Genomic DNA, 18,475 nt, shown 5'->3' with positions numbered 1-18,475 from the left:
TGGGGCAGATATATTAGTCCCCCTCAATTCACTGGGAAATGGTAACCTGGAGTTAAGGTAGTCCAGAACCTGGCCACCTCATTCAGGAAGAGAAAGGAACCTCTTGGGTTTAGGTGACTGCCTGGTATGTCCTACCCTTGTGCAACAGAGCCTTCCATGCTCCCATATGCTGGCAGCATGCTCCCACAATACACTGACTCTTGATCATTACCTTCATCTCTTACACTCGGATAATGGCATAACCCACCACAAGTACTAGTCTGTGACAGCTTTCTGATTATTCACACCACACTTCTAAAGCACACCATCTACCACATAATTACCATTCACTAAGGGTTCGTGTAGAGACACCAAGACATGACCCAGCCATATGCCTGGATCAGAATAACCCTCAAGCGTTGGCTGAGCCTGCAAAGGTCTCACCTCTAGCCCATACAGAAGATCAGAGGGTGGGCAGCTTGGGCGAACAGGCTCCCCTGCCATAGGTGCACTTGGTGACTTCACCATCATGAAGCTATCGCTCCGAGTGGGCGCAGAAGCCAAGGGTGTGCAGCCATGAGAGTGGCCACCCACATCAACAAACTTGATAGGATCATCTGACCCTAGCTGGATTCGAAGGATCCCATTGGAAGGGGGAAGCCCCTCCCTCCTTCGAGATCGGGTGAGACAGGCACAGGTGCCAGCAGGAAAGCACGTCACTCCACAGGCAGCCCCACGCAGACACTTTGAGAGCAGTGCCACAAAGGAGCCAAAGGAGACAAAGCAAATTGCCACTAGCGATACAGCCAAGTAGAGGGTCAGGCGGGATTCTCCTTCTCTTGGGGCTGAAGATTCTCGAAGATCAGGGACAACTGGATGAGTATCTTCCTCCAAGGACACTAGAAGAGTAACAGAGGTAGAGAGTGGTGGGCTACCACTATCCTTTACCACAATGACCAGCTTCTGTGGTGGGAGATCAGCTGGGATGGGAACTGCTGTCCGTACCTCCCCAGCATAGCGAGAGACTGCGAACAGGCTGGGGTCCGGCGCCTCCAGGAGCTGATAGGAAACCCAAGCATTGTAACCTGAATCCAAGTCCACGGCAGTCACCTTTGTGACTAGATGGCCAGCACCAACTGATGGAGGCAGTGCTTGAGGACATAAGGAACCAGGCCGGGCCCTAGGGCGGAGCACCGCTGGGGCATTGTCGTTGAGGTCCAGCACAAAGAGACGAACTGTCACAGTGCTACTAAGAGGTGGGTTGCCTCGATCTCGGGCCTGTACCTCAAACTGCAGTGTCTGTGTTTGCTCATAGTCAAAGGATCGAGTAGCATGAACAGCTCCTGTCTGGGGGTTCAGAGAGATAAAAGAAGAAGCTGAAACATCTCGATTTCTGGGCTCCAGGAGAGAGTAGGAGATAAGCGCATTCAAGCCAGAGTCTGGATCAGAGGCTGCAAGGGAACAAAGCAGGTCCCCTGGGCGATTGTTCTCAGGAACAAACACCTCATGTGACCTCTGGAAGAAAGAGGGTGGGTTATCATTCACATCTGAAATATTGAGGAAAATAGTCCTCTGGGTACTCAGAGGAGGATTCCCAGCATCAGAAGCAGTGACCATAATGTCATAGCTGGATTTGGCCTCTCTGTCCAAGGGCCCAGCAGTTACCAGGGAGAATTGGTTCCTGAAGGCAGATTTGAGGGCAAATGGCAGGTGGTCTGGAATACGGAGGCTCACGTCTCCGTTTGACCCTGAGTCAGGGTCCTGTACACTGATGAGTGCCACTACAGTCCCGGGTTCTGCACTCTCTGGAAGAGTCCCAAGCTCCGAGGTCACTGTGATGTGTGGGGCATTGTCATTTACATCTAGGAGATCCACCCGAAGGCTGCAATGTTGCTCCATGGCTGGAGAACCCCCATCACGAGCCCGAATATCAAATTCATAGTAATTCTCACTCTCAAAGTCTAGGGGCCCCTGAAGGGTAAGCTTTCCAGTAGTAGGGTGAAGGCTAAAGAGGTTTCTCACACGATCAGGGGTGTGACCACTGAAAGAAAAGGTGACGTTACCACTGGGACCCAGGTCTGGGTCAGAGGCATTGAGCTGGATGAGCAGCATGCCGGCTGGGGCACTCTCCAACACGCTAATCCTGTAGCTGGATTGCTGGAAGGCTGGGGCGTTGTCATTCACGTCCAGCACTGATACCCGGAGCTCTGCGGTGCCAGATCTCGGGGGGTTCCCTCCATCCACAGCAGTCAGCACCAGGCGGTAGTCTGATTGCTTCTCTCGATCCAAAGGCTTCTCCAGGAGCAGCTCTGGGACCAGGCTGCCGTCGCTGCGCTTCTTGACATCCAGTGCAAAGTGTTCATTGGAGCTTAGTCTATAGCTGCTGATAGAATTGCTCCCCACATCTGCATCCTGAGCCTTTTCCAAGGGGAAACGCTGTCCTGGAGGAGCTGCCTCCCCAATTTCCAAGTCCAGCTGCTGCCGAGGAAATCGGGGGGCGTGATCATTCACATCCACAATCTCTACCTCCGCTCGGTACATTTCTAAAGGCCCTTCAGTTACAAACTCCAGGGGCACGATGCAGCTGGCACTGAGTCCACACAGTGCCTCTCGATCAATTGGATTCTTGATGAGCAGGGCTCCGCTGTCCAAATCCACACGGAAGTGTCTTTGGTTCACCTCTCCAGCAACCTGCAGCCTACGAGCTGACAGACTCTCTGTATCCAGCAGGAAATCTTGGGCGACATTCCCTACAAAAGTCCCTTCCTGTGACTCCTCTGGGACCGGGTAGCGGATCTGCCCACAAACGTAACCCAGGTGGCAAATGAGGAACAAAAGGGTAGCCCCCCAGCAGATTTCTACCCAGCTTCCCACCTTGCGGAGCATTGCTGCTTCCCGCTATTCCTCTACCTGGTCCTGGGAAGCAGAAGAAGCCGACCCGCCCCAAACGGCAACAGCAGCTGGAGACACCTATCTCTCTTTCGTGGCGCCAGCTCTGGCGGGGCTGGGCCGGCACCGCAAGGGTTACGCGCCGTTTTTGCTGGTGGCGGGGTAGATTTGTCTGCCTTCCACCACCCGATTGGCGGACAGCAGCTCCTGGGCTCAGCCAATAGGCTGAGCAGAGAACATCCCAACAGCAGCAGGGTTAATGCGTCGCAGAACTGGAGGAAAAAAAAACCCAAAACAAAAAACCACCTATATTTTCGCCTTCCTCCCACTCAACAGCATTTCTTTCTGTAGGTTTATTATCTCTATGAAAGGCAGACAACATGTATGTGTGTTCTTTTTCCCCCTAACACACCAATTTCCCCCGCCCTTTTTTGAGGGGGTTGGGGGAACAGACAGCCAGAGCCCTAGCAACCTGCAGCCCAGAGAGGAGTAGCCATTTGAGACTGGTCACTTTGTTCAAGCCAGTGTTGTCATCCACCAATATTCTAAATGGGTAGCGTCTGCCTCAATCTGGTTGTTTTAAAGCAACAGCTAATTAGAAGCAGTGCCATACACTCAGAATTCTGCCCCTCTGCAGATTATTCAGAAACATATCCATCCCTTTGCAGATAAAACTTACACATTAATGTAGCCAATTAAATTTATGCAGTGCACGTTTTTGTTGTAACAGGAGGCACAGTAGAAACCAAATCTCTCTTATTCAGACACTAGCTAGTGATATACTGAATCACCATTCATTGATTTCAAGGACAGTTTAGAAGATGAAGCAAGGAGGGAGCCAGGAGAGGGAGATGTTCCAAATCAGTAAAGAATCAGTGTGTCTGCGAGGCACACTAAGGACTAGATCTCATTACCTGGCAGAATGCTAATGCTCACAGATTTAATAGCTTCCTTGAATGATTGAGATCAGCAACTAACAGCACCATGTCCACGAATCCCCTTTATTTGATACCATGGTATGCTTGATTTGTTGTTAATTTACCAAGAGAGACAGTTTCAAACAGCAAGCCTTTCACTTGGCCCCAGGGGGCCTCTTGGAGCTGGAGACTGGGTTTACTCTACTCCCTCCCTGATTAAGACCCTCTCAGGAGTCTGCTACCACCTTGCATACACAGAGAAACACAGATCATCTCACACTGTAGTTACCTGCAAACTATAATCCTAGTGACAAACACATCAAAGCACAAAGAGAAAAATCCAGCCTGATTTGTACATAAGATTTCTTAACTCATCTGAATCCTTACCTAGGACACCACAGGCTGTGAAAACCAGCAGCAAAGCAAAAGTTTCTTACCCTCCCCAGATTTTTAATCAAATTTGTAATCCTTAGGAATATGCTTCTGACTTTGGTGAGGCCAAAAACCTATATTCTTGTCTGAAAGAGAGGGATCTGGGTTTCTGTGACCTATTTTATTGATAGGTGCCAGGATAATCTCTCTAAAACAAAACAAAACAAAAAAACCCTAGATGCATCATACATACTTGAGTCCAAAATTTTGTAGTGACCATCACTGCTACAGAATAAAATCAAAACTCCTGGGCCTGGCCTAAAAGTAACTCAAGATCTAACTCCTGCCTACTTGCAGCACCTGATCTCTTGCCAAGACTGTTTTACAAATGCAATTTAAGGTCTAGCAATAATGTAATATTATCCATCTGCATGAAATTTCCTGCAAGGGCCCTTTTCCTGCTTCTCTTTTATTTCTCAACTTAAGTTCTTAGCTCTCAGCTCAACTTTTAGTTCTCAGCTCAAGCATCACCACCTCTATGAAGTCTTCCTCATTTCCCCAAGATGGCTTAGGTGTTTCTTTCTCTTTGCCCCAGATAGCCTCTTGTGTTATGCAGATTTCACTGTCTTTTTTTTAGAAGATTTTATTTTTTCCTGAGAGACACAGAGAGGCAGAGACACAGGCAGAGGGAGAAGCAGGCTCCATGTGGGGAGTCTGATGTGGGACTCAATCCCAGGACCCCAGGATCACAATCTGAACCAAAGGCAGACGCTCAACCACTGAGCCACCCAGTGCCCCTCTTTTATTTTTTTTTCATGTCTGTTTGCTATGGTACTCTATATACCATATTGACAGGAAGTGTGTCTTTTCATCTTTTACAGTGTCTGCACATACGGATGCTCAATAAATGGTGAATTATTGTTATTTATTAGTTCAACAAATATTTATTGAATACTTAACACTTTACATGAGTATATTCACTATGTTTTATATGCCTTACTTTTAACTTACACAATTATTTTGAAAGATGTCATCTGTATTTTAGAGATGAAGAAACAAGTTCAAAGAGGTTAAGAGATGTGCCTAAAGCTAAACAACTATTATGTGCGGTACTAGGAATCCCCCTACTCCCAACCCTGGTTTGTCTGGAAAGAAACGAAGTCTCTTTCTATAACATCTTAAATGATATTTTCTACTAGTTTGTCATCTGTATGACTATAAACTGGCCTTTTACTCATGCCTTTCAGATCCAAGAACTACACCTCTTTTAGGTCTTAATATCTGCAAGTTAACACTCAAACCAACAAGCATATGGTTGACAACTGGCATTGGCACATCCTAAAGCCTTAATCCCACATATCCCTGACTTATGCTAGGTGTGTGATTCTCCCATCTTTACAAGGTAAAAACAGCTTTATTGAGATATAGTTCACATACCATATAATTCATTCATTTAAGGTGCACAATCTGATGGTTTTTAGTATATTCACATAGACTAAAAGGATACAACCATCACCACAGTCTAATTATAGAACATTTTTTGTCATCCCTCAAAGAGGTTCCATACCCATTGCCCAGCTCTAGATTTTTAAATAGCTGCCCAGCTGCTAGTGGTTTAGGAAGATTTTATCTTTATTTTTTTTATTTTTTATTTTTTTTAAGATTTTATCTTTAGATGACTAAAGCATCCTCTTAGGTCTTCCCCACCTTGCTCCTCTTATTTTTAAAACACATTTATTTGAGGTAGCACACAATGCTACCTTAGTTTCAGGTATAACCATAGCAGTTCAACAAGTTGATAGAGCTATTCTATACATTTTAAGGTTGGGAAATAACAGAATTTTCTAAGTTCAACCTGACCCATTAAGTCTGGTTCTATGAACACCAGAACTACATTTTGCTTCATAAATGGGTTGATAAGACTTGTAGATTCTAGAGCAGTAGTTTTTCAAACTAGTCTGCACCTTAGAATCACTTGGGGACCTTCAAGAAATACTGATCTCTGCGTCTCACACCCAGAGATTGTGCTTTAATTGGTCTGGGGTATGACCCCTTTTTAAGAGGTCCCCAGGTAATTCTAGTGTGCAACCAAGTTTAAGAACACTGTTCTAGGGAAAATGCCAGTTGTTTTCCAGTCTGACAGCTGCTTCTTTCTGGCTGTTATCTTTCCTTAGCGTTTCCATTTTTGCCTCTACTTTGTCATTTTTGGCTATCTCCAGATTTTCTCATTTCCAAGGTGTGTTTAAGATTTGAGGTAGGTAAAGGATAAAAATAATAATAGTAATAACTAAGAATTTTTTTTAACACTTATGGTACACCTCGCTTTGAGATTAACCTGGCCAAGGACCCATAGCTGATGAGTAGTGGAGCCCCATCTAACTGCCAAATCTAAGGGTTAATAACAATAACATACTTATTAGTAATAAAATAACAGTGGTTCTCTCCCACAGCTGGAAGTGTGTATAGGTTTTGCTCCAAGACAAAAGCCTTGTAGTTACCTGCACACCAGCCTAAATAAATAAAAGCTTTACCTTTCCCAAGATACAAATTTACCTACCTTTTACGTTGTATAAATACTTAAGAAAAATATGCTGGAAGGATAGAGAATAACACTGGGGGTACAAAAGAATTTTCAATTTGCACTGTATGTTCTTTTGGATTGTCTGGGTTTATTTTCAAAATAAATGATTACTTTTACTTTTTTTTTTTAATGGTGGTTACATGTTTAGGTTTGGGGATTCACGTTAGTTATTATTCCTTTATACTCTTCTCTAGTTTCCAAATTTTCTATAACATGCATGCATTTCTACTATAACATAAAAATATTTTGTAAGTAATGTACACATTATTTCCAGCAGTGTATTTGAATTAAAATTTAAAGTATGCCTAGAATTTTATTTCCTTCATAGAAAAACATCTGAGAACAAGGTATGGGATCTGTACAGGAAAAGGAAAATTATCAGTAAACCATTAATTTTAATGCTAACCCTTACCTGTCCGGGAGGGGAGCTCTCTGCACCCAAAACTTGCCTATAGAACACAGGATCACAGCTCCTCAGGGTGTTCTGGTGGCTGGTCAGTGGGCTGGCAGCCCCAGCTTTCTTCAGCAGTGGGTCACTGTGGCGTGAGTCAGTGGTAAGGTACACCTGGTGGTAAAGGTGCGGTGGCATCAGGCCACTCCGCACGGCATCTGCATGTAGAGAGGACACTGGTGTTCGGTACAGGGAGCTCACTGGAGCTCGGTACAGGTGCTTGGACTGTTTCCACTTGTAAACTTTGAATATAATCACTCCCAATACTGTGACTGCAAACCCCACAGAAACCAGGATTAGAGAGAGGAGTAGATAAAAGGTGAGATTTTTATTCTGCTCCCGAGGGCCAGAGCCGGAGGGGAACTCAGCCCGGGCTTCAGGAGATTCCTCAGTTACTGACACAGTCAGGGTTGCCGTGGTGGACAGTGATGGCTCCCCATTGTCTTTGATCAAGACCATAAGAGTCTGCCTGGGCACATCTGTGTCCTGGACTGGGCGGGAAGTGCTGACTTGACCTGTGTGAAGCCCCACAGCAAAAAGGCTTTGGTTGGAGGCTCCCAGGAGGCTGTAGCAGAGCCAGGCATTGTGCCCTGCATCAGGGTCCCAGCCTACCACCCGTGTGACCACATGACCAGCAGCAGTAGATCTGGGCAGCATCTCCACCGAAGCCCGGCCAGGCCGGGGGTATAAGACCTGGGGGGCGTTGTCATTGCGGTCAGTGACAAATATATTCACGCTGATGTTGGTGGTCAGGACTGGAGTGCCCCCATCAGTGACGTAAACTGTTATTTCAAATTCTCGTCGATCTTCATAATCCAGGGATACTAAGGATGACACAATGCCATTGTCGCGATTTATTGTGAAATAGCGGCCCACTAGCCCATTTTCAGTTCCTTGCTCCAAGAGAAAGAAGGAAAGGTGGGCATTCTGCGGGGCATCTGGGTCCCAGACACTTAGGTTTAGTATTGGAACCCCAGGGATGTTATTTTCCTCAACATAAACATCATAAGAGGATTGGGAAGACTGTGGAGGGTTGTCGTTGATGTCAGATACTTGTACCCGCACGACTGTAAGAGCTGAGAGGGAAGGGGTTCCTGCATCTCGAGCGGTGATGCTGAGGTTGTATTCTGGGACAGTCTCACGATCCAGGGCTACGCTGGTTTTCAAAGTAAAATAATTCTTGAGGGAAGAAGTAAGGCTGAAGGGGAGACCTGGAGGAACCTCACAAGTCACCAATCCATTCTCCCCAGCATCCAGATCAATCACGCTGAGCAAAGCAATGACAGTTCCAAGAGGGGCATCCTCGGGGACTGGGCTGTACACAGAGGTGACTGTGATCTCTGGGGCATTGTCATTCACATCCACAACCTCTACTAAAACTTTGCAATGTGCCCCTTCTGGAGTGGCACCTTTGTCTTTGGCCTGTATGTAAATCTCGTGGAGCTTTGTGTCTTCGAAGTCCAGGAGACCCTTGATTGTCAGCATACCCGTTACAGGGTCTAAGGAGAACAGGTCTCGCACACTGGCGCGGTTGTGGTTGCCAAAAGAGTAAATTATTTCACCATTGGGGCCTTCATCCAGATCGGTTGCATGAACTTGAACCACGACAGTGCCGGGGGGTGCATCCTCCAGGACACTCGCGCGGTACAAAGACTGATTGAAGGCGGGTGCATTGTCATTCGCGTCCAGCACAGTGATACGAATGGGAAGGGTGGCGGATCGAGCCGGGGTTCCTCCATCCAAAGCCGTCAGCACCAACTGGAGACTTGGCTCTCGCTCCCAATCAAGGCCGCGCTCCAGCACCAGCTCCGCATACTTGGTGCTGTCCTCTCGCGTCTGAACGCGAAGCGCAAAGTACTCATTGAGGCTCAGCTCATAGGTTTGTAAAGAGTTGCTTCCTACATCAGGATCATGCGCGCTCTCCAGCGGGAAGCGCGTGCCTGGGGCCACCGCCTCGCTAATCTCCAATTTCATTTCCCGTGTAGGGAAAGTGGGATTGTTGTCGTTAATATCCTGGACCACCACTTCTGCGCTGAACAGCTCTAGTGGGGTCTCCACTACCAGCTCCAGAGTTATGGTACAGGAGGGCAATGTCCCGCAAAGCTCCTCTCGATCCAGGCGGTCGTTCACGAACATCTCTCCAGTCTTCCGGTTCACCTCAAAGAACCTTCGGCTAGCTCCGGGCAACACCTGGAGCCTACGGGTTGACAGGCTGCCGAGATCCAAACCAAGGTCCGTGACCACGTTGCCCACTGCAAAACCTTTCTCTCTCTCCTCCAGGATCTCATAGCGAACCACCGCAGAACCCTTGTGCAAAGCACCAAGCAGAAACAAAATTCCCACCACTTTCCCGGTGCTTACCAGTCCGCTCCTGCAGGCCTCTGAGACCATCTCACTCAAAGGTAGTTCTTCTTAGCGGGGTCCAGATCTTTCCGGCTTTTTCGCTGAGAAACTTTCAGCGGGTTAGCGCTTGAGCGCAGGGCGCGGAGTCGGACATGGCTTTCTGGATGCCGTTGATTTGCTCGCCGGCTGTTCAGTCTCTGCCTCATCCCAGGGCGCGGAGAGGGGACGGGCCGGGACCGGATCTCCAGCGTCTTCATTGGCCGACAGCGGCACGCAGAGTCCCAGCCAATAACTGCACGAAGAATGCGCTAGCGCCGGGCTCTCCAAGCGCAGGACAAACGCTACGACAGAAACTTCACTTTCCTTTGGATTCTTTCCAGAGTAAGGCCAAAGTGCCTTCCTTGGCAGTTGTGTGTATATCTGTATACCTATCTTAGCCTGGAAAGCCAACTGCAGAGCGATGAAGCTGGCCGTTCTGCAAGTTTTCAAACTGAGCCAAGGCCTATTCTACATTTTATTTTATTTTTTTATAAATTTATTTTTTATTGGTGTTCAATTTGCCAACATATAGAATAACACCCAGTGCTCATCCCGTCAAGTGCCCACCTCAGTGCAGGTCACCCAGTCACCCCCCCAACCCTCGCCCACCTCCCCTTCCACCACCCCTAGATTCGTTTCCCAGAGTTAGGTGTCTTTCATGTTCTGTCTCCCTTTCTGATATTTCCCACTCATTTTTCTCCTTTCCCCTTTATTCCTTTTCACTATTTTTTATATTCCCCAAATGAATGAGACCATATAACGTGTGTAAGTGACAAGAAGGGAGGGTCAAAACAAACCTAAAAAGGCACAACACTGCCCAGAAAAACACAAATTTGGTTAGTCAGAGGGCTAGGTAAATCCTACCTAACTGGACTCTACATGTAAGGGGGCATTTAACATTTCTCTGGAAATGTGAATAATTTCAGCTTTATCTTTTACCTAATGAGACTGTACAATTCTGTTACTTTTTCAGTAGAGAAAATCAACAGGAGCCACTCTTTGTTTAACTGTTTTATGAAATTTAAAATTAGAGTTTCTTTTAAAAGTGAATGTTTAGATCTCATTTCTTTTTTTTTAAGATTTATTTATTTATTTATTCATGAGAAACACACACACAGAGAGAGAGAGAGAGAGAGAGAGAGAGAGGCAGAGACACAGGCAGAGGGAGAAGCAGGCTCCATGTAAGGAGCCTGATGTGGGACTCGATCCAGGGTCTCCAGGATCACACCCTGGGCTGCAGGCGGCACTAAACCGCTGCGCCACCAGAGCTGCCCTAGATTTCATTTCTTAAGAACCAGAGAGCAACATGACATTTCCCTATCCCGTCTTTCAAAACAAGCATAAAGCATAATCCCAAATGCTTCTTTTTACATGATCAATCCATTTCTCAACATCCTGTGTTCATATGCCACAAAGAGAGGTTGCATTGCTAAAAAAAATAAAAATAAAAATAAAAAGGATAATATCCCCCTCCCTCCAAAACAGAAAAAATCCAGGCCTATTTATCACCTTTACAAAAATGACTGAGATACAGCAGCAAAGCTTCATAGTCTTCAGAGAATACAAAAGTCTTTAACCCATAGAATAAAGAGCCTTGAGTTTTCTGCATTTAGGATTATAATTCATGAAACAAACAAAATAGCAATGATTAGGATAATACATAAGAGAATCAAGTATGAAATAAGCTAGCTAAGTTGTACATTCTCACAGGATTTCTGGGTTTCTTATCTTATAAAATGAATAAGGCAGGTAAAATGCCTGGCATAGAGTAAGCCTCTATTACTGATGCAAATCACTCCATTAACTATGAGATGTAAAGTTTTAGAGCCTTATACTATTTCTGTATACTTGTCTTGGACATCACTTTGATTGCATACAGTCCTTTCTGAAGTATGAATAAACCATGAGGCAGGGAAATAGGTTAGATAAATCAGTATATAGAGGGTACTTACTGAAGAGATGAAAAGCCCTATTTGACCTCTTTCTCCATGTCCTCAATACTTTATCTTTTAAACCCTCTAATTTTAAATACTATGACAATTGACCAAGAAGAATGATGGGCATCAAAGACAGAATATAGTCTATGGAATATGTTTAGAATATAGAATATAGCCTAGTCACTTGTTACTCAAAGTGTGAGCCAAGAACCAATGGCATAGGCATCACCTAGGAGCTTGTCAGAAATGCAGAAGTGCTCCACTCTGTACCTACTGGCCAGATTTTGATTTAACAAAATACCTGTGTGATCTAATGAACATTAGGGTTTGAAAAACACTGATCTGTGGTTTATTTGGAAATGTACTGATTTATCATTTTTTTTCCATTCACCATGACTTAATTACAACATGGCTTCTCATTTAAAAGCTGAAATAGTTTTCCCACTTATAATAAGATCCACAGTTTTCTTAAGACCTCTTTATAAGCCAGCAGAACCCTCTTGGATCCATTTTCCACAGTAGCCACAATGACCTTAAAACATTTTTAAAAATATTTATTTATTTGACAGAGTGTACAAGCGGGGGTAGGAGCAGAGGGAGAGAATCTCAAGCACACTCCATGCTGAACATGGAGCCCAACCCTGAGCAGGATGCCATGACTCTGAGGGCATGACCTGAGCTGAAACCAAGAGTTGGACATTCACCTACTGAGCCACCAAGTGTCCTTGATCTTAAAGTTTTAATAAGATGATACAATTATCCAGCTGAAAACTCCTCAGTAGCATCTCACTGCTCTTGAAATAAAATACCAAATCCTTTGCACAGTATCTAAATCCTCATGTCTTCTCTTGACACTCCATTATAAGGTATGGTCATCAGCCAAGCTTTCTTGTGCCCCAGAGCCTTTACAAAGGATACTCCTCTCCTAGGAAAGCTGCTCTCCCCTCCCTCCCTTTGCTTTGCTAATTTCTATGAATCTTTCAGATCTCACTTTAAATGCTATTTCCTAATAGAGGTCTTCCACTAAACTCCAGTTAAAACCAGGATTCTTTGTTATATTCTCAGAGCACCTTATATTTTCCTTTGTTGAACAATTTTAGAACTTAATATTTTAGAATTTAATATTTCATAATTTTTTTCATTTATTTATGATAGTCACACACACAGAGAGAGAGAGGCAGAGACATAGGCAGAGGGAGAAGCAGGCTCCATGCACCGGGAGCCTGACGTGGGATTCGATCCCGGGTCTCCAGGATCGCGCCCTGGGCCAAAGGCAGGAGCTAAACCACTGCGCCACCCAGGGATCCCGAATTTAATATTTTATAATTATTTATTGTTTAAGCATAATGTCTGCTTCTTCCACTAAAAAAAAAAAAAAGCTGTAGGAGGTTGAGACCATGGCTGTTTTGACAACCACTTATATCCCTGGCATCTAGTACAGTAGGCACTTACTACTGAGCTTCTCCCTCCCCCTACTTTATTAAAGTATACTTGAGGGCAACCTGGGGGGCTCAATCATTTAAGCATCTGCTTAATGAGGGTTCTGGGATCGAGCCCTAGGTTGGCTCCCTGATCAGCAATAGAATATACTTTTCCACCTCCTTCTCTCCCTCCCTGCCACTTGTGTTCTCTCTCTCTCTCTCTCTCTCTCTCAAATAAATAAAATCTTAAAAAAAATAACTGACAAATATAATTGTAAAAATTTAAGGTGTAAACATGGGGACACCTGGGTGGCTCCGTGGTTGAACTGCCTTCGGCTCAGGAAATGATCCTCAAGTTCCAGGGTCAAGTCCTGCATTGGGCTACCTGCATGGAGCCTGCTTTTCCCTCTGCCTCTCTCTCTGTGTCTCTCATGAATAAATAAATAAAATCTAAAAAAAAAAAGGTGTAAACATGATGTTTTACTATATTATAAAATAATTACCAGAACATAATTAACACATCCATCACTGCCATCGGTTACTGATGTGTGTGTGTGTAGTGAGAACAATTATGCTGAGTGAAATAAGTCAATCGGAGAAGGACAGACATTATGGTCTCATTCATTTGGGGAATATAAAAAATAGTGAAAGGGAATAAAGGGGAAAGGAGAAAAAATGAGTGGGAAATATCAGAAAGGGAGACAGAACATGAGAGACTCCTAACTCTGGGAAATGAACAAGGGGTGGTGGAAAGGGAGGTGGGCGGGGGGTGGGAGTGACTGGGTGACGGGCACTGAGGGGGGCACTTGATGGGATGGGCACTGGGTGTTATGCTATATGTTGGCAAACTGAACTCCAATTAAAAAATATGTACAAAAAATTGATTAATTTTAAAAAAGATACACTCTCAGCAAATTCCAAATATATATTACAGTACTGTTAACTACAATCAATATACTATACATTAGAGTCCTAGAATGTATTCATCTAGTAAATTTGACCAACATATCTCTATATCTAATGCTTATTAACACAGCAATCTTTATGCCAGTGGCCTAGTAATCAAAAAATGCACTAAGGATTACATACAATCAATTTTATGCATTCATTTTCCCTAAGTGTATGCATTTTTTGGAAGATACAGTCACTCTTTCAAGCTACCAGTAGGCCTAACGAAACTATTTCTTAACCTAATTATTTGAAAAACAAAATACAGTTTGCTAAAGAGACAAATAAGGTGTGGTAAAATTCACACTAGAGAAAAAAACAAAGATAGGATTGGATGCTTTATGTGCTGCCTTTATTAAGGGCAAATGGAAGCACTAATGTTATGGGATCAACACAATTTTACGATATCCTTTCTTTCTTTTCTATAATTTTTTAAATGAATATTTCGTTTATTTATTTATTTATTTGAAGGAAAGAAAGAGAACACAACCAAGGGGAAGGGCAGAGGGAGTGGGGAAACCAAATTCCCCGCTGAGCAGGGAGCCCAATGTGGGGCTCAATTCCAGGACTCCAGGATCATGACCTAAGCTGAAGGCAGATGCTTAACCAACTTAGCCACCCAGGTGCCCCTCTTTTCTATTACTTCAAGAGAGCTTCTGATCAATGAGATACAGCAAAGACAATTTTATTTTATTTTTTAAGATTTTATTTATTTATTCATGAGAGACAGAGAGAGAGAGAGAGACAGAGACAGAGATACAGGCAGTGGGAGAAGCAGGCTCCATGCAGGGAGTCCAACATGGGGCTCAATCCTGGCTCTCCAGGATCACACCCCTGGGCTGAAGGCGGTGCTAAACCGCTGAGCCACCCGGACTGCCCAAAGACAATTTTAAAACAGAAAGTAAATATATTACAGTTGTCAAGAATGAAGCCTAAATGTCGAAAGACCTGAGTTTCACTACTGGATATTATACTTAGTGGCTGTGTAACCATGAAATTCTTATTTTTTTTAAATTTTTATTTATTTATGATAGTCACACAGAGAGAGAGAGAGAGGGGCAGAGACATAGGCAGAGGGAGAAGCAGGCTCCATGCACCGGGAACCCGATGTGGGATTCGATCCTGGGTCTCCAGGATCGCGCCCTGGGCCAAAGGCAGGCGCTAAACCGCTGTGCCACCCAGGGATCCCCGAAATTCTTATTTTTAATTTCTTTTTAATTTTCTTTATATATAAAATGGGAATAATAATAGCACCCCTTAACACAACCACTGACATTTCAAACTGTTAATATTCTAATAGCTTTATACTTATCACAGAGTTCACCTAGACAATGATTTTTAGTAAATTTATAGTTATGCAGTCAACACCACAATCCAGTTTTACTATATTCCCATCACCCCAAAAATGCCTTAATCATGTCTGCAGTCAATTCTTGCTCCTTACCCCTAGCCTCAGGCAACCGCTGAGTCAAAAAACCCAAGTCCAGGGTGCCTGGCTGGCTCAGTTGGTAAGGCATGCAACTCTTGATCTTGGGGTTTTGACTTCAAAACCCCACATTGAGTGCAGAGATAACTTAAAAGTAAAACCTTCTTTAAAAAAATCCCCAAGTCATTCTTAACATCTTTTTCTATATTCCCACATTCAGTTAGCTACCAGGACATGCCAATGCTTACTATGTCCAAAATGTATTTTGACTCTATCAATTACTTTCCCTCTCTACTGCTACTACCTAAGTCAAATACCTTAAATACTGTCCTATGACTGGTTGACTAATTTGTAAGGCCAATGAAAAATGAAAACAGAGGGCTCCTTGTTTAAAAATTAAATATTTCAAGACAGTAACAGCAGGGCATTAGCCAAAATTCAGGGCCCTTCTAAGAAAGGGGACCGATGTGACTGCATAGATCATGTTCACAAAGCTGGCTTTGCCTGGCACAGAGGAACCTCTCCAAAAACGTGTCCTAATATCTTTTTTAAGCATTGGGTAACTACATCATCATCATCATCTTCATATTATTATTATTATTATCATCATCAACGTATTATTTATAAAACAAAATGTGTCCTAATATCTCTTTTAAATATTAGGTAATAAATCATATTATTATTATTTATATTATTCATATATTGTTTATATTATTTATTCTCAGAGGATCAGTAATATCAGAAAATCCTGCTCCTGGTACTGCTAAATTATTGCATTCAAGGAAGTTGTATTATCCCCTTAAAATCCTAAATATCACCTAGTAGTCTTTCAATTTAACTTAATTTGCCTAATTGAGAAATATTCTAAGGTCAAATTAAGGCATCACTTAAGGAGAACTAGTATAAAAACAGATAACCAATAGATTCATTAGACATGTACCACAATTTACAGAAGTTGGTGAATAAGCTAGAGTTTAGCCATAATATTTACCTGATGTTTATTTACATGAAAAAATATCTTGCATACTTTGATTTGAAAAGATCTATGAATCTTAAGAATAAGTTTTCTAAGACCTTCATTCTTTCTCCCCTCAGAACAAGAAGAAATTATCTCATCAATAAAAAACAAAACACAGGATTATAGGGGAAAGGAGGGAAAAATAAAGTAAGATGAAATCAGAAAGGAAGACAAACCATAAAAGACTCTTAACTCTAGGAAACAAACTGAGGGTTGCTAGAGGGGAGGTAGGTAGGGGGGATGAGGTAACTGAGTGATGGACATTAAGGAAGGATCTTGATGTAATGAGCACTGGGTGCTAGATGCAACTGGTGGACCACTAAACTCTACCTCTGAAACTAATACACTATATGTTAATTGCATTTAAATTAAAACAATATTTTGAAACTATAGGGGCACCTGGGTGGCTCAGTTGGTTGAGCTGAGCATCTGATTCTTGGTTTTGCGTCAGGTCATAATCTCAGGGTAGTGAGATTGAGCCCCGCTTGGACTCTGTGCTCAGCAGAGTCTGCTTAAGATTCTTTCCCTCTCCCTCCACTACTTCCCGCCCCTCCTCCGCTCCCCACCCCCTCATGCACACATGAATGCTTCCTCTCAGACAGAGAGAGAGAGAGAGAGAAAGGGATGGATGAAGGGAGAGGAAGAAGCAGGGAGCCCGATGCAGGGCTAGATCCCAGGACTCTGAAACTATGACCTGAGCTGAAGGCAGGTGCTTAACCAACTGATCCACCCAAGTGCCCCTAAATAAAATCTTTAAAAAACATTTTGAAACTACAGTCAGTGATTTCGGAGATCAAAAGTTTAAGAAAAAAATATGTTTAACTCTTCACCCATTTGAATGCTAATCTTATCTAGTCTTAATCACATTAGTATTCTCTTACTGTTTATTAGAAACTCAAACATGACAGGAAACCACCTGCAAAATAAACTCTCCTTAGAGAAATAAAATTTGTTTACTTTTTCCTCAGCATACTATTATATTTTTATCTAAATTATTATCAGTTCTCACCAATATAGCCTTGTATGATTGTTTATTATTTAATGAAGTAATTCACTTCAAATATATTGATAACTTTAAGAAAGTGTAGCTTTTTGACCTTTAAGCCTTCTATCAATATAGAAGTTTAGTTTAGAATAAAGATGCTATTTCAAATCACTGAGACAAAGATGAATTTTTAAATAAATAGTACTGAAGACAATCAGACAGCCAGTTGAAAAAATAAAAGAAAATTAGATCCATACCTCAGTACACACTAGAATAAAAGCCACACAGATCAAGGACCCAAATGTAAAAACCAAAAATCATATGAGTACTAGAAGAAAATTGAATTTTTCTATAACCCCACTGTGGGGCAAGGCTTTCTCAGCATGACTCAAAACCTAAATGCAATATGAGAGAAGACTGATGAATTTGATTAGATAAAAATAAAAAGGAAAAAAGGCTGTACTGCAAAAAAAAAAAATACCCTAAACAAAGCTGAAAGACAAATGACATACTGGGAAAAATATTTGAAACTTCTGTCTTGGGCAAAGGGCTAATATCTCTAAATATATAAATAACTTTTTTAAAATTTTAGGACAAGACACTAAAAAATCACATAGGAAAATGATAAGACATGAACAATTTTTAAAAAGAGATAGACTCTTAAATAGCTGAAAAGATCTTTAAATTCAATCATAACGAAAGAAACTCTAATCAAAACTCTTGAGATTTTTAAAATAATCACACTGGCAAAAATTTAAAAATCCTGACAACATAATCTGTAGAGGTGGCTACAGGAAAATAAGTATTCTCATCTACTGGTAGGAACACAAAACAGTACAACCTATATTGAAGGAAATAGTTATAGCTAATGAATCTATGTATGCATTTACCCTATGACCTAGTAATCACACTTTTAGGAATATACCCTGAACATACACCTCAAAAATTATAAAAATGCATATGTATCAGGTTATTCATTACAGCATAATTTGTAATTGCAAAAAGATTAGAAATTACCTAAATGGCAAACTATAGATTTATTGAATAGACTATTACATGTCACTATAATAGAGTTTAATGAAGCAATTAAAAAATGAAGATCTCTATAAATTGATATACAGTGATTTCCAGGATATAATATTAGTACAAAAAGCAAAGTGATAACTTTT

At 42.6% G+C, this 18,475-nt stretch overlaps 1 protein-coding gene across 22 annotated transcripts in view; it reads right to left on the bottom strand.

Annotated features, from left to right (window-relative positions):
- Positions 1 to 18,475, bottom strand: part of LOC140633534 (protocadherin gamma-C5) — a 193,312-nt gene that overhangs the window by 21,041 nt on the left and 153,796 nt on the right. The window contains exon 1 of one of the 22 annotated variants that reach the window (XM_072826211.1): positions 7,151 to 9,760. The exons of 17 other annotated variants lie outside the window; for them this stretch is intronic. In XM_072826211.1, the coding sequence (XP_072682312.1) occupies positions 7,151 to 9,580 (2,430 nt within the window). In that variant the 5' untranslated portion in view covers positions 9,581 to 9,760. Of the gene's footprint in view, positions 1 to 423; positions 663 to 984; positions 2,655 to 2,853; positions 2,881 to 7,150; positions 9,761 to 18,475 lie in introns of those variants that run through there. 4 more of the 22 variants (XM_072826234.1, XM_072826235.1, XM_072826226.1 and 1 more) reach the window with 4 other exon arrangements.

The sequence above is a fragment of the Canis lupus genome, chromosome 5 (assembly GCF_048164855.1).
Source record: "Canis lupus baileyi chromosome 5, mCanLup2.hap1, whole genome shotgun sequence".
NCBI lineage: Eukaryota > Metazoa > Chordata > Mammalia > Carnivora > Canidae > Canis > Canis lupus.
This window is presented reverse-complemented; position numbering and strand designations above follow the sequence as displayed.